Source organism: Xenopus tropicalis, chromosome 8, assembly GCF_000004195.4.
Source record: "Xenopus tropicalis strain Nigerian chromosome 8, UCB_Xtro_10.0, whole genome shotgun sequence".
Lineage (NCBI taxonomy): Eukaryota > Metazoa > Chordata > Amphibia > Anura > Pipidae > Xenopus > Xenopus tropicalis.
This window is the reverse complement of record NC_030684.2, coordinates 121073735-121089815: the sequence shown is the minus strand read 5'-3', so window position 1 is coordinate 121089815 and position 16081 is coordinate 121073735. Positions and strand designations below refer to the sequence as shown.

General features: G+C 39.7%; 1 protein-coding gene across 2 annotated transcripts; it reads right to left on the bottom strand.

Moving 5' to 3' along the window:
• Window positions 1-5762: 5762 nt before the first annotated feature.
• On the bottom strand, window positions 5763-9534 carry LOC100489584 (oocyte zinc finger protein XlCOF6.1-like). 2 transcript variants are annotated; one of them, XM_002937416.5, is made up of 3 exons: window positions 9456-9534; window positions 7895-8030; window positions 5763-7118 (listed from the first exon to the last, which is right to left on the bottom strand). In XM_002937416.5, exons 2-3 carry the CDS (start codon window positions 7992-7994, stop codon window positions 6016-6018), a joined length of 1203 nt encoding a protein of 400 aa, XP_002937462.1. In that variant the 5' UTR covers window positions 7995-8030; window positions 9456-9534; the 3' UTR covers window positions 5763-6015. The 2 variants fall into 2 exon arrangements, with proteins under 2 accessions (XP_002937462.1, XP_012824658.1); XM_012969204.3 differs by lacking the exon at window positions 9456-9534 and adding an exon at window positions 8933-9432.
• Window positions 9535-16081: the final 6547 nt, after the last annotated feature.

Genomic DNA, 16081 nt, shown 5'->3' with positions numbered 1-16081 from the left:
GACAGTCTTAAGATTCTACAGTAAATAGTGATGAAGACAGAAGCTTGACATTTTCATTTTATTTGCAAATAAGAAAACTCTTCACACTTTATCACAACAAATTGAACATTATTTAAGTTCCTGAAAGGGCTGCATTCATTTCGTCGTCACTTCAAACCTACCAAATTACAAAATTGACCCTAAATTTGCCAAGTATGACATAATGAACAATGAATAAGCAAATTTGTATGGGATATATACTTCTGCCACATAATATAAAGAATAATGAAAAAAAGAAGCCTGATAACAAATAGAGTAGGCTATTTTGAAAATCTAATTACAAGAAGCTGAAAATCAGTAGTCATGGTCAGGACCTCTGGGTTTGACTAGTCATATCTTTTGAGTACTAGTATATATTTTGAGGCATGTGACTAGTAAATTCTAAAGGGAGGCAGGTTTGAAAATCCGGTTGGATGAAATTTAAATTGGTGAGTTGATGCAGTCCTTGTACAACAGGCCTCTTTCGAATTTTGGACCATACCAAATGAGTGGATCTGGAAGTGTACGGCCACTTTGATACTATTAATTGGACAGAATAGCTGTTTTGCTTAGAATGTGCAGGTACAAGACCCACAGATGGAATGTAAACTGTACTATGATTATAGAGTTACCTCTGCATCCATATCTAGAACGCATGCAGGACTTTGGTTGATGATGTTTATTGTGTAGATTTCATTGCTGGTTTTTTTGCATTATCTTCTCTTCTGCTGTTAGATATCAGCCTTTCAAAGAGATTCTTTAAAGTATTTGTGTGATAGGAAGTCTAAGCAGTACAGGTATAAGATTTATTATTCAGAATGTTTTGTACCTGTGGTTTACTAGATAATGGATCTTTCTATAATTTGGATCACTGTACAGTAAAGGGGCATTTACTAAGGCTCGTTTTTTTTTTTTTCTTCTTTTTATGCGCTATGTTTAACTAGCTATAACATTTACATTCTGTTTTATGGTTCAGACACATGATATTCAAGACCTTTTGTGATACAAAGTAAGGTACATACAGTATATTGCTATTTATTTGGTCTGATATGTTAATGACTTCAGAGATGCAGGACTTGTCAGGAGCAATCTACGTCATCAAGAGGGCGGCACCCATGGCTGCAATGGCATGTGACATCATCGCATTGCCCCCCAGTGCAGTTCAATGCCTAAATATAGGTCTTACTCTGTGAGTTCCTGGTTGTGTCTAAAGCTGGCGACACACATGGCATAAACTGGTGTTCAGGGCTGAGGTTTTGTACAATATCATCGGTGCGTGTACGGCCAGCTTAAATTGCTATTTTGACTTGTTCTCCTGGTTCTTGACTTTCTGCTTTGATTCTGACTACAACTTTGCAGTCTGCCTCAACTTTTTGCCTGAATATTACTAAGAGCCTTCTTAACCTTTGGGGCACCCTAAATTAGGCTTTCTGTATAAAAGTTTCCTGGTCCAACCTTTAACCCGGTAAGGGCCGTCAGGCCTTGACAGGGCTTTTGTTTTATACAATTGTAACTTTAAACATAGCACATAAGAAGAGCTGAACCTTAGGTAAAGAAAAACGTGTTCTGCTTAGACTTCTATCGCCTAGCTTTGTAGAATCTTTTTGAATTTTATGTACTAGACATTGGTGCAAAGGCAGAACTGTGCTTACTAATAAGAACACCTAAACTGGAACAATTTATGGTAATGGTATGTCTCCATACCAGTTATGAAAACACTTAAAAAGTCTTGTCTGTAACGGAGAGGGACATTTATGGCTCCATTTGGCTGGTCATGTCCCCAATGCCCTGCACTAACAATATTAGGGCTAAACTGCACAAGAGCCGTTGCCAACAGTCTACTATAAAGACAAACACCATTCATCTGAATTTGGTACATTTCTTGGTAAAGACTGGTGACTGCCAACTTAATAAAAAATGAAACATAAATGCCTGATTAACAGTATCAGACCCTGTAGCAAGCCAGATGCTTAAGAAGCAGTGGTTCAGTAGTTAATTCTAGCTTTTATGTGAAACACTTGTGGTTTTACGCAAGTCACTTAATCCCATTATATTCTGACACTATACTTTATAATGCAAACACTATGGGACAGGGACAAATGTGACGTAAGAAAAATGTGCGTTTGTAAAGAGGAAAAGAACAAGTGACAAAGAAGTTTCGGCAGTAAGGGGCTCGGAGTATTTCCAAACAGAAACCTGAAAACAGGATTTTTTTTAGCAGCAAGTAAAGCTAATTAGTAAACAATATATATATATTTTACTTGCAACACATCCTAACCAGGCTAATAATTCTCTTCACTGCCAGTTGTTAAATTCCTTCTTTCCCAAACAGAATAAGCTGAAAGTACAAGAAACGTCATATAAACTGGGGGGGCAGCCAATTTGTTGGCTACATTGAATTTTTCAGGGACAGCGAGTTCCAGTCGAGTACAGCTTACAATTAAAATGTTTGTCCGACATATAATTCATGTAGAAACAATGGAGGGAGATTCATTTGAAACCCCTTTTAAGTTTCAAGGATCAAATGAATTTGATGTTTAAGTATTTTTATAGTTCTTATATAATATTTTGTATTCAGGAGTGATCAGGAATAAGTTATAGCCTATACTGTTATAAACTGCTATTATTTTATACGGAACATATTCAGCATCTTCCAAATAACCTATAAAAAAAACGGTTTACTGGGCTATTAATTGTAACAGCCAATCACAGTAAGGTATTCTTTGGGTGTCCCACTGGTCTTCAATCACAGAACAATCTCACCTTTTTAAAAAGTGGATTCAAGTCAAAATGTAAAAAGCATACTGCCCAATAGTCCTCCTATTGTTTAGTAAAAACGCCACACTTTTGGCTCACCTAATCAAATATTTACTCAGTCACACTTACTTCACATTTTCTAGAACAGGCAGCCATCTTTAAAAAGGTATTCTCCCTTCCTTTCCCTCCTTGCTTCATACTGCACATGTGTTTCATTCCCTCCCCCCCTCCCCTCTGCCAGATCCGCTTCTGATTGGCTGGTGGGCATGTGTAGCTCAGAACAGGAGACATGATCAAGTTACACACATGCTCAGAGAGTAGGAAGGCTGCCGCTGGCACCTACAGGAAGGGGAGAGAGATTTCAGTGATGTCACTGTAGGCTTCACACTGCTGTAGGCTGCCAGCACCATATCTCAGAGAAGCAAGCAGGGATCTGGGAATTTAGATATGCAGTAAGTACTTAAAAAGAAAAGTACTTTAGACTTACTTTTAATTTATATTAACCTTTCATTGTCCTTTAATCCATTTCACTATATAAAAAATAGAGTTGTGGCCAAAAACTTAATAACTAGAATTTCCTGTTGGGGCTCTAAATGCGATACACCTAGCAAATAATAAACTAGAATGATGCTGGGCTTTCAAGGATTTCAAAGTTAGTGTTCCTGATTGATCCCTGGTTGATTGCACCAGCATGTTTCATATAGAAAGAGGCTACATGTGGGGAGGTGCATTTAAACCGCTGTGGCTCTCCCTGAGAAGACTGTGGCTAGTTAAAAATTTAGGGGCAGATTTATCAAAGTACGATTTTCCCACGTTTAAAAAGTACGATACAAAAAAATCATATCAAATACGATTTTTTTGTATCGTGCTTTTTAAACGTACGATAAATTCGGATTTGAAAATCCGAAAAAATCGAATCTGATTGTATAATGGCCGAAAAGTCCAATTTTTTCGTATCTGAACAATCTTAAAATGCAAGAAAACCTTGCTGACTGATCCTTCTGTGCGTGATTTTGGAAGCCTCCCATAGGACTCAATGGCACTCCAACCTGGCCAAAGGAAAGTCACGATACCGAAGCGTGAATGAATCCGAAACTTTTGTAGCGGTTTTTGTCGCAAAGTACGAAAAATTGGGCAAATATATGAAAAAGTCGCAGAAAATATGCAAAAGTTGTAACCTTTAAAAAAAATACAAATTTTTTGTATTCGGACCAGTCGTACTTTGATGAATGTGCCCCCTAGTGTGCCCTAGGCCTTAACCTAGTGTACATACCAATGAAACCGTCCAAGTCTGTAATCGCTGATAAAAACAGTCACTATTTGCTACTGTTCTGATCTGTTTCTCCATATGCTCTGCTTGGCTAATGTGGACAATTATAGATACCAATGTAAACATGGAAATGGAGCAACAAAAAGTATATTTACTGAGCTTCTAAAAGGATGTCCAGTTTACTGTTAAGATGTCTTCAGGAAGTCCCTATTGCCAAAATAAGAATTTTGACAATAAGGACTTAAGTTTATTTTAAATCCTGTAATGAAATCAGCCTTTACCTGGAAGTTCAGTGGTGGCTTCTCTTCCAGAAGCTCCGTGCAGGGTGAGCCTCTCCTCCTCCTTACTCATTAGCATAGCATGAATAGTATTGGCTGGCACTGGGATCCATGTTGAGCTAATGAGTAAGGAAAGGAAAAGAGGATGCACAGCATTGACGCTACTCAGGCCTCTTCCTTCTACATGCTGCTGATCTCTACTAGAGGCAGGAGTCGGTGACCCCCCAATTCCACTGAGAAAGTGCAAGACCCCAGTTTGGGGTAATGCTGATTTCATTACACCATTTAGCAAACAAGTCCATAATGGCAAAATACTAATTTTGGGACTTTCCAATTACTTATTTCCAAAAGGTGGATATCCTATTTAAGATATTGGAAAAAGCAGCTGAGTATGACACCATGGCAAAGACCTGAATATAGATTAGAAGAACTACAATGAGGCATAGAAAACACACAAAAACAGAAATGCGAATGAGTAATTTTTCATATATTGCACATTTTTTCACCAATCTGTGCAAACCTATTGCACATGCACTTGTAGGCTCCATAAAAACGTTGACAATATTCACAATATTTAAAGTTCTGTAAACGTTACAATACAATCTTCCAGAAATGAACTTGTCTATTCAGTCCTTATTACTTTGCAAAACTTCAGAAGTTTAAGTTATGATTAAGTGCCAAAGATTTGATTGTTTGTTTTTTTAACTGAAATATAGAGATGTAGCGAACTGTTCGCCAGCGAACTAATTCGCACAAAAATCGGGTGTTCGCAAGTTCGCGAACTTTTAGCAATGTTCGCAATTTTGGGTTCGCCTTAGCTGGAGCCAAATTTTGACCTCTCACCCCAGAGCCAGCAGATACATGGCAGCCAATCAGGCAGCTCTCCCTCCTGGACCACCCCCAGACCACTCCCTCCATATATAAACCGAAGCCCAGCAGCCATTTTACATTCTGCCTGTGTGTGCTTGTTGAGTTAGCATAGGGAGAGAGCTCTGCAGGGGTTTGAGGGACAGTTTAGGTAGCTTTGCTGACTAGTAATCTACTTTCTACTGCTCTGTATGTAGCTGCTGTGGGCAGCTGTCCTGCTGATCTCATCTGCTGTAACCCAATAGTCCTTGTAAAAGCAGTTTATTACACAAGTTTAGAAATGTAGTGTGATTTCTGCCCTTTACAGCACAAAACGCAACGCTGTGCCAACAAAGTATTTTTCAGAGAAATTTTTGCCCTTGATCCCCCTCCTGCATGCCACTGTCCAGGTCGTGGCACCCTTTAAACAACTTTAAAATCAGTTTTCTGGCCAGAAATGGCTTTTCTAGGTTTTAAAGTTCGCCTTCTCATTGAAGTCTATGGGGTTCGCAAAGTTCGCAAAAGTTCGCACTTTTTGGCAGAAGTTCGCGAACGGGTTCGCGAACTTTTTTTGTGAGGTTCGCTACATCTCTACTGAAATATTTAAGTTTTCAGTTTGTGCTACAATATGGGATGGGTTTGTATACTTTTCCTCTCAAATGTTCGAAAAACCCCATGCAATAAATACTGCCGTTATTCCAGATACTCTCTCCACAAACAGGAAGTGTTAAAAATTGGTTTTTTTTGTGTTTTCAGCTATATTTTATTATTAAGGGACTAGCATAGTAAATCAGGGGTTGATGTGACTTTGCAACATCTTGCACATCCCTCCTTCTGTCACGTTCTTCATTCTGTGCTCATTTTTGTCTTTACCCTTGAGTGAATTTTCAGGTGTGTGGTTAGATGGGCCTTACGAGTAAAACTCTTGCCACATTCAGAACAGGAAAAGGGCCGCTCACCGGTGTGAGTGGTTTGGTGTCTTACAAGATCTCTGTTAAGTGCGAACCTTTTGTCGCATTTACTGCAGGCGTACGGTTTCTCTCCGGTGTGGGACCTCTGGTGCACATTAAGATTTGAGTAACAAGTAAAACCCTTTCCGCATACAGTGCACACAAATGCCCAGTCCCCCGTGTGAACCGTCTTATGCTTAACCAGCCTAGAGTTGTCTGCAAAACTCTTGCCACAATGATCGCAAGTGAATGGTTTCTCTCCTGTGTGTGATCGTTTGTGTATGACGAGAGCGGAAGTGCAAGAAAATGTTTTGCCACACTCGATGCATATATATGGTTTTTCTCCTGTGTGGGTTCGATTATGTATAAACAGAGAAGAGTTACTAGTAAAGCTTTTACCACACTCCCAACAGACGTATGGCCTCTCTCCTGTATGGATTCTAATATGAGTAGAGAGTGTGGCACTGCTAGTAAAGCTTTTTCCACAATGAGTACAAGTGTATGGCCTCTCTCCAGAATGTATTCTCTCGTGTATTACAAGGGAGGATTTTCGAGCAAAACTTTTCCCACAATCCGTGCATGAAAATGGTCTCTCTCCAGTATGGGATCTCTGGTGTATTATCAAATGAGAACTAGAAATGCAGCTTCTCCCACATTCAGTACAGATGTAGGTTTTTTGTACTTTGTAAGGAGTATATTGAATTGCGAGCTTTGAGATTTCAGCAGCGTCTTTATTACGTTTCTGGCCTTTCTGTTTCAGTGCAGTATTTGTCTTCTGGTTGTGGCCATCCCTTTGTTGGTCCCTTATACGTTCTTTTGGATTATACACTTCTTCATCTGCATGATCAGGTCGGGAAGTTTGAGCAGATACCTTTGTAGACTTCCCGGTGGACTGCCTCGGTTTGCCTGATTTACAGCATTTGAGCCTGCGAAGGGAATATCGTGGGGCGTTGTTTTCTTCTGTTAAAATGAAGTCTCGGCCACTTGGGTAGTCAATACCTGTCCAATAAAACAAAGTTAATTACAAGGAGAACTTACATTGACAATATCTATATATATAATAGTGTAAGATATTTATAGATGCAAAAGTTTCTTATTATCAAAAACTATTACAGTTATGAGTGGGACATTGCCATAATAAAAAAGATACAATTTCTTTCATTTTCAGTTGCAGCCTGTGAAGCCCCTTCCCCTGCTGGCCAACCCCTATTTCCAGCCCAGTGTGCAGCTATGAGATAAAAAGCAGCTTATTGTATAAGAGACTTCTTATCGGCCTGCTGAACTGTGTTGGTTGTGCCCAGAAGAACAGAAAGTAGGTGGTTCACAAATTATTTGGAAAGCAAAGAAACTTCAGGTGCAAGAATTTCACTATGGAGCAAGGTGCGTGGGGGAAACCTTGTTTCGTACGATATTCGGTGCGTGTATGGCATGTCGGACCGGTTAAAAGATTTTGATCGGGCGCCATAGAAGGCGCCTGACAAAAATCTGCCGTCAGGACTGAATCGGCAGAAGGAGGTAGAAATCCTATTGTTTCTACCTCCTTATCTGCTGTTTCAGCCCTGACGGTGTGTGGCGGATCTGACGATGTTTCGTGCGACCAGAAACATCGTCAGATCGCCACGTGTGGCCACCTTTAGGGATGTTGGGAAATAGTTTATCTTGTTAACCTGTTTATTATGTCTCCATTCAATGTGTTGAATTAGGTATGTCCTGAATGAACCCATGTTAAAAAGAGGGGTATTTTCTTTGCCCTTTAACTATGTAACTAAATGTACCTAAGTCTGAATCAGGACTTTCTTCCTCATGGGTATCCTGCAAACTGTTTGAAGACGGCTCCTCTCCATTCTCTGTTTTGGGGGAGACTTCAGAATCCATGTTCTACTTTTTTTCTTCATGTCAGGTTACATTTACCTGTGCCAAAAAAAACCAAACACACTTTGAGATCATGAATTACATACCTTTCCATATGCCTTCTGCCCCAACCATAAATCCCCAGCATATGAAGGTGCGGCACAAAGCTACATACAGTACATGGCGTATATACATTTAGTATAAACATTTTACCACCATGGACAATAGGTATAAAATGATATATAATAATCTTCCGCTCCCCCTCATGTCATTTGCATATCTGGGGTTTTGAGGGGAAGCTGCTCTGACTGATAGTCCCACTGGGCAAATTCGGGTGGGATATGTGATCTCTACAAATACTTTATCTGCTGTACTTTTAACCACTATATAGGTTTTTTGACTGCTGAGGGTGGTTCTTGACATACTAGTAAAGTACAAGGGTAATGCATGTGTACATATGTACTATCTTATAAAAGTCTTATGATGAGTGGTTGGTATGTATTGTATCTGGCTATATCAGATATGTGGAGGCTGGATTTTCCTGACTCTTAAAAAGATGGAGGCCCCTGCAGCCACAGAACCACATTGCTGACTACAGAATAGGTCCTAAGCTAATAAAGTTGCATCTGTATTTAGGGCTTGCTTCTGTTACCACAGATACAGAACCACAGCAATTAACTGGACCAAAGGCCATACTAGGGACAGTTCCTCTTCAAATAAGCTTATCATATGATGTAGGCAACGATATTCTTTTTTTAAATTTATTTTGGATTTATTACAATTTTTGTTCAGCAGCTCTCTAGTTTTGGAATATCAGCAGCTACAGTATCTGGTTGCTAGGATGCAATGTACCCTAGCAACCACAAAGGGGTTAGAATGAGAGAGTGTAAGATGAATAGATGAGGCCTGAATAGAAAGATAAGTAACAGAAGGTAACAATAACAGCAAAATTGTAGCCTCACAGAGCAACAGTTTTTTTGGCTGCCGGGGTCGGTGAACCCTATATGAAATCTGGAATGAAGAAGAGAAGGAAGGTACATCAGAAACAGTAATATGAAAGGAAGACCAGTTTTAATGTTGCCAATAATAGGCCACTATATAACATACTTCAAAGTCAGCCACCCCTTTAACACAGCACTAATATTACACTATCCAGCAAGTCTTTGCTTAGAGATTATTGCAGCACCCAAGTCTTATAATAATCAGCCATTTAGCAATGGATTTATATCTACCATAAGTGGCCAATATGAAAAGATGGCATCACTTATAATGCTACATTGCCCTGAAGCATTCACTTGCACTCATTTGAGTAGGTTTCACCCATTAAAGCCACAGGTATAACTGTTTCACTAAATACTCTCAACAATAAGCTTATAACAATAAACCTGTACGTTTAAAAATAAAAAAAAACCCGTCAGAAACAATGGCCAGCCCTCTGCCTCCTCAATAAATTGACGCCTTGAGCGCACCTATCCCACTTCCTACCTGCTTCATGCCTTTTCTGCGCCTGCGCTCTTCTCTCAAGCACGACAAAGAGCTGCCTGCTGTTCGCCGCTCTGATTGGACAGTTGTCAGAGACCGTTCTTTTCCCGAGGCCTCCTGGGGGTTGTAGTTCCTCTATTGTGAACGAAAGGTATGCTGACGCTTGTAGAAGTTGGCCCTGCGACTACATCTCCCAAGTGCCCTTCGCAGCGCTGATTCTTTTTTATTTGGTTTTCCCAAACTAAGCTTTATTAGTGTTGCAGTAGACTATGATTTCAGTGATTGTTCAGTGGGAACAATCTTCTCCCAGGGTTCAGCTCATTTTGCTCAGTTATAAAGGGGTTTGCGATTTGCTGAAACTGAATGAGAAGCGGGTGTATGAGTTTGGCGCCAAATATACCGCGGCCGCAAGGGGGGCAGGAAGGCGCTTGTAGGGGGCGATACAGTAAGGGGGGCGATACAGTAAGGGGGGCAAGAAGGTTCTTTTAGGGACTATACAGTACGGAAGCCGAACGGAGAATGGTTGGGTAGAGATAATTGGACTGGGGCAAATAGGACAGATGTGGTGAAACCGAGGAAAGGGAAGAAACAAACAAAATGGGTTACAAGGCAAATCTACAACATTTGAGCCTGACATTTGCTTATGTTCCTAATTACCACGTCCATTTAACAAAAATACACCCATTTTTAAGGGTGATAGACAAGTTGCCTCTTCTGTTTTATGGCACCTTTTCCTAATCTTTATTCCCTCAGCCCTAGGCGTGGTGCTTATTAATTATCTGTAAATCAGTTATGTTAAGTCATAACAAATGTAAACTGTGCTGGCAATGGTTATTTACACTGTAACCTTTAGGGCAGATTACTAATACAGGTATGGGACCCGTTATCCAGAAAGCTCGGGACCTGGGGGTTCCGGATAAGGGGTCTTTCCAATTCGGATCTCCTACCTTAAGCCTACTAAAAATTGTTTAAACAGTAATTAAACCCAATAGGATTGATTTTGCTCCAATAAGGATTATTTATATCTTAGTTGGGATCAAGTACAGGTACTGTTTAATTATTACAGAGAAAAGGGAATCATTTAACCAGTGCTGTCCAACTGGCGGCCCGCGACCCCCCTCTGTGTGGCCCCCCACCTGTCTGGCTGCTTTGATGGCTTACTCTTGTGTAAGCTTTAAATGGTATCAGTACTGTGATTAACTGCCCCCCCTGCATGGTTCTCACCTCAGATTCAGGCTGTAATCAGGCTGTATTGTTTAAACATGTAATCCCCTGTGTTGTTCACACCTTTTAATCTCTGCATTGTTCACCCCCTGCAGTGTTCACACCTCAGGCTCAGGCTGTAATCACCCCCATTGTTCCCCTGTTCACACCTCAGGAGCAGTAGAAACCCACAAATAATCCCTGCATACTACAAAAAGAACATATACTGAGGTGGTACTGCAATTAAAAAGTTTTTTAATATATAGTTATTGTGCAGACTGTAGGAGCAGTGCCAGCATTGTGTCACTGTAGGCTGCCTGTGTGTGCCATACACACAGGCAGCATAGGGCAAGCAGAGTATGGCACACACAGGCAGGGTAGGGAAGGCAGAGTATGGCACACACAGGCCAAGTTTGGCACAAACCAGCCAAGAATGGCACACACAGTGAAAGTATGGCACACACAGGCAGGGTAGGGAAGGCAGAGTATGGCACACACGGGCAGGGTAGGGAAGGCAGAGTATGGCACACACAGGCAGGGTAGGGAAGGCAGAGTATGGCACACACAAAGGCAGGGTAGGGCAGGCAGAGTATGGCACACAGGCAGGGTAGGGCAGGCAGAGTATGGCAGGTTTTTGCTGTACTACAACCATTAATATGGGTATGGTCATGTGATAACATGGGTGTGGTTTCAAGTGGGTGCGGTTTCAAAAAGGGGAGTGGTCAAAACTGGCTTCCATTATCGGCCCTCCACCACATAGGTCGGAAAAATTCCGGCCCTCGGTACAACAGAAGTTGGACAGCACTGATTTAACCATTAAATAAACCCAATAGGGCTGTTCTGCCCCCAATAAGGGGTAATTATATCTTAGTTGGGATCAAGTACAGGTACTGTTTTATTATTACAGAGAAAAGGGAATCATTTAACCATTAAATAAACCCAATAGGGCTGTTCTGCCCCCAATAAGGGGTAATTATATCTTAGTTGGGATCAAGTACAGGTACTGTTTTATTATTACAGAGAAAAGGGAATCATTTAACCATTAAATAAACCCAATAGGGCTGTTCTGCCCCCAATAAGGGGTAATTATATCTTAGTTGGGATCAAGTACAGGTACTGTTTTATTATTACAGAGAAAAGGGAATCATTTAACCATGAAATAAACCCAATAGGGCTGTTCTGCCCCCAATAAGGGGTAATTATATCTTAGTTGTGATCAAGTACAGGTACTGTTTTATTATTACAGAGAAAAGGGAATCATTTAACCATTAAATAAACCCAATAGGGCTGTTCTGCCCCCAATAAGGGGTAATTATATCTTAGTTGGGATCAAGTACAAGGTACTGTATTATAATTACAGAGAAAAAGGAAATTATTTTTAAAAATGTGAATTATTTTATTACAATGGAGTCTATGTGAGATAACCATTGCGTTATTCGGAGGTTTGTTGATAAGGGGTCCGATACCAGTACTTGCAATAATCTTTTTCTAATCCATAAGGTCTTCACCCGCCTAGTCTGTGCCGATTAAATAGTGCTGATACCAGTACTTGAAATAATCTTTTTCTAATCCATAAGGTCTTCACCCGCCTAGTCTGCGCCGATTTAATAGTGCACAAGTTCACCTACTGATGCTATGGGCTGTGGAATTACTCCCACCCTCAACTTATTTTGCGCAGTTTATCAATTTTACCCAGTTTCATTTTTACACTGAACTGCTCCTTTAAAGAAGCAACTTGCACCTGATTTTTGGCAGTGCACAGTGAAATTAACAAGAATTTAATGCATTTAAGGGTGTGTGACTTACTACAGTTTTTTTCTTGCTAAAAAAGCTTGAATTCGAATTATGGTTTAAAATCTTGAATGTCTGGTATTTTTTTTAAGAAAAAAAAAAAAGAAAACCCAAAAACTCGAATGTAAAAATGAAAATCTAAAAATTAAGTTTTTAAAGTTTGTAAACTCAAAAAATTTGAGATATTCGCATTTTTTTATTCAAACGAGCCATTTGATATGCAAGTTTATTCGATTTAGAAAAACAAACTCAAACTCAGAAACTCGAAAACAGATAAATGTGCCCGTTAAATTCTGTGGGAAAAACACTGCACTTTGAGGGAGAAAAAAAATCATGGCAAATCGTGTCCCAAAACTGCATTTTGCACACTGCATTGTGATCATAAATGAGTCTTTAAAGAGCCTCATTATAAGTGTGACAAAAAGTTCTTAGGACAGACCTTCAGGCAGATGTCTGTGCTCTGACATTGTCTTACATGGTCCCACCTATTGGCATCTACTTAAATGAAACAAGTTTTGGGGAGTATAGCATCAGCGCCGGATTTGAGAGTCTGAGACCCCAAGGGACCTCCCCAGTCCACAGCATGAAGTGTGTGTCTTACCGCCTTCTTTCTCCTTAACATGCGGCTACAATCAGGCAATGTGGTGGATTTAGACAGGGGAGTTTCTGCAGTGTCCTAGATTAGAGGGCCTGGGACAGCGAAGCCCACAAGCTTTTTTCTTGGTGTCCGGCTGGCCCAGTCTGACCCTGTATAGCATAATGCTAGCTTTATGGGAATACATACAATGTATCTGCTGTAGAAGTCCTAAGCTCTGCCACATCTAAGGTGGGATTTGTTTGGCGTAATATAAATTTCATACTTAGCTTCGTTTAGTGCACTAATGTAATGATGTGAACTAAAGACATGGCAAATTTTCTGGTGTATTGTCAAAATGCAGATTTTGTAAATAGGAAAAAGATGCATGTATTCTATGTTTCTTTGTAAGTTTTATGCACCTATATATGTATATATTCCCCTAAAATCCAGGCGTCGGCAATTGTATGAGTTTTAAAGCTGGCTATATATGCTCAGATTATCCCTAATAAGATCTGTACTTATATAATTATTTTTGTGACATAATATGTTGACAGGAAATTTAACCAAATCTGATTTTAAATTTGCAGTAGAAGTTGCCCCTAATTAAACTTTGGTGACAAATAATATTCTGATGCATAATTTATTTACATAAGCGCCCCCCACATGATTTTCTTTTGTGTCACCTAAAGTTGATGGACATTTCTCATGAAGAGGCATGCTACATGGCCAAATGATACACACAGTAGGGATCCATGAAGTGAAGAAGGACATCATTATCGTGCCTAATTTGAAAAATGAACCGTGAGTTCTACTTGGAGCTCAGTGCCTTTGGGCAGCTTCAACACATGTGGTCTGACTGTACGAGGCATGGACCTGATTTAATTCAGGATATTTCAGCAGGTGATTTATTTTTTCTGTGTAAATCATATAAATTGTATTCATAATGCTGTAGTAATATGTATAGAAAAAGGAAAAAAGGATTTTTGTTTTTTTTTGCACAGTAAAAGATTGTCATTTTATAAGCAAATTTCTTATATACATGTGTGGCTGGTTAAGAACATAAGGTAGTTCTTGCTGCTTAGGACACAATCTTTACCTCAGGCTTTGTGAGTTACACCTTCCAGTAGAACATGTGTTACACAGCAATCTCTCTCCGATGGGCCCTCGCTGTAGGATTGGAAAATGGGTATTCCACCCTTCACACAAACTTAACTGATGTTCAGTAAGGTACCAGAGTTCCTATCATACATATCATGATAGTGGAACGATCATATCCACCTATGTTGGATTGCACCCAGGGCATTAACCCTTCTGTTCTCTTGACATCTTTTCTACTGCTACATGTACTATTGATAGCATTATTCAGCTCTTTTGTATCCAATACTGCAGTAATCCATTGCCTTGACCATTTATGTCACTGCTCCTGGTAGAAATTAATAAAAAGTATCATATTTGGGGGTGTTAGGAATATTAAGAAAGCCTTTTACTGTAATAAATATTGGCTGTTCTGAGAGTGACTCATTGACTAACAGATCTGCTTTTCCGGAACAGATTGGAATGAAAATATAAGTCCTGGCTAAATATCATGGCTCCTGATTAAATTAATCATGGTTGTGAAAGTGATAGGTTCCGTAGATTGTAAGCTCAGCCTGGGCTGGGATTGGTGTGAATAATGTGTAATAAAGTGCCATGTAAATGTGTTGGTGCTAAATAAATACCAGAAGATAAATAAATTTAAGGAGAAGGAAAGGTAAAAACTAAGTAAGCTATATCAGAAACAGCCATAAGCAGTACTCTATCAAAAGAAACATAAGATTTATTGTCTCCTTTTTTGTAAACATGTTCTTAGGGTATCTGACTTCCTCTCTCATTCCCGGGGGGGGGGGGGGGGCAGAGTTTGCACAGCTCTCTTCTCTCTCTTACTCCCCCCTCCCACAAGAATGCTTAGAACTCCCTCCTCCCTTCCTTATGAATGTGTGATCTAAGCTACCAATGGCTAAATCTGAAGCAGGAGGAATTCTAGGGCTCTTTACTCAGGTATGGTAGTGGTTTCTGCAGAGTAAATATAGCGTTCTAGGTGGCACTAATGTGGCAAATCTATTGGCAGTAAAATGCTAAGATTTGCAAATTTTTCACCAAAGATAACCTGAACACATTTGCTCATCACTAGCGGTTACTATTTATAAGCATCTACTATTTATATGCTACCATTTATATGCTACTATTTATATGCACTATTTATATGCACTATTTATATGCGGTGACTATACTCGAGCGTTATTTAGCGCATGTACCGGCAAATACCGCACGAAAATAGTCTTCGCGAGTTAAATAACACATGCAATATCGCGCGTAAAATAGCGCAAGTATGCTTATAGTGAATCGTGCGAAAAGTCGCGAAATTTTAGACGCTATAAATAGCGCACGTTTTATCGCACTTTAGTGAATCAACCCCTATATATCTGTGGGGTGTTTTTTTTTTCCATCCATCAAAAAATGCATTTTATTATTGTCTCTTATATTCTACATACAAAATATTTAATTACAATATTTCCTAACTGAGTATACAATTCACCAAATGCTATAAGTTAGAACTTTTTAGAATTTATGTTTTCTTCATGAAAAAATGTTCTTTGTTGTTAAGCTCAGGCCTAAGAAGAATAATGTAGCACTTGGGGATAAATATGAAACCCAGGAGCCCTGCATTGGAAGTCAGAATAGCAAATACTTCCACAGCCACCACAGATCTGCCTTTGGTGTTTATATAGTTACATAGTTACATAGGGTTGAAAAAAGACCAGTGTCCATCAAGTTCAACCCATCCAAGTAAACCCAGCACACTTAACCCACACCTACCAATCTATACACTCACATACATACACTATATATACAACCACTAGTACTAACTGTAGATATTAGTATCACAATAGCCTTGGATATTCTGATTGATCAAGAACTCATCCAGGCCCCTCTTAAGGCATTAACAGAATCTGCCATTACAACATCACTAGGAAGGGCATTCCATAACCTCACTGCCCTCACCGTGAAAAACCACCTA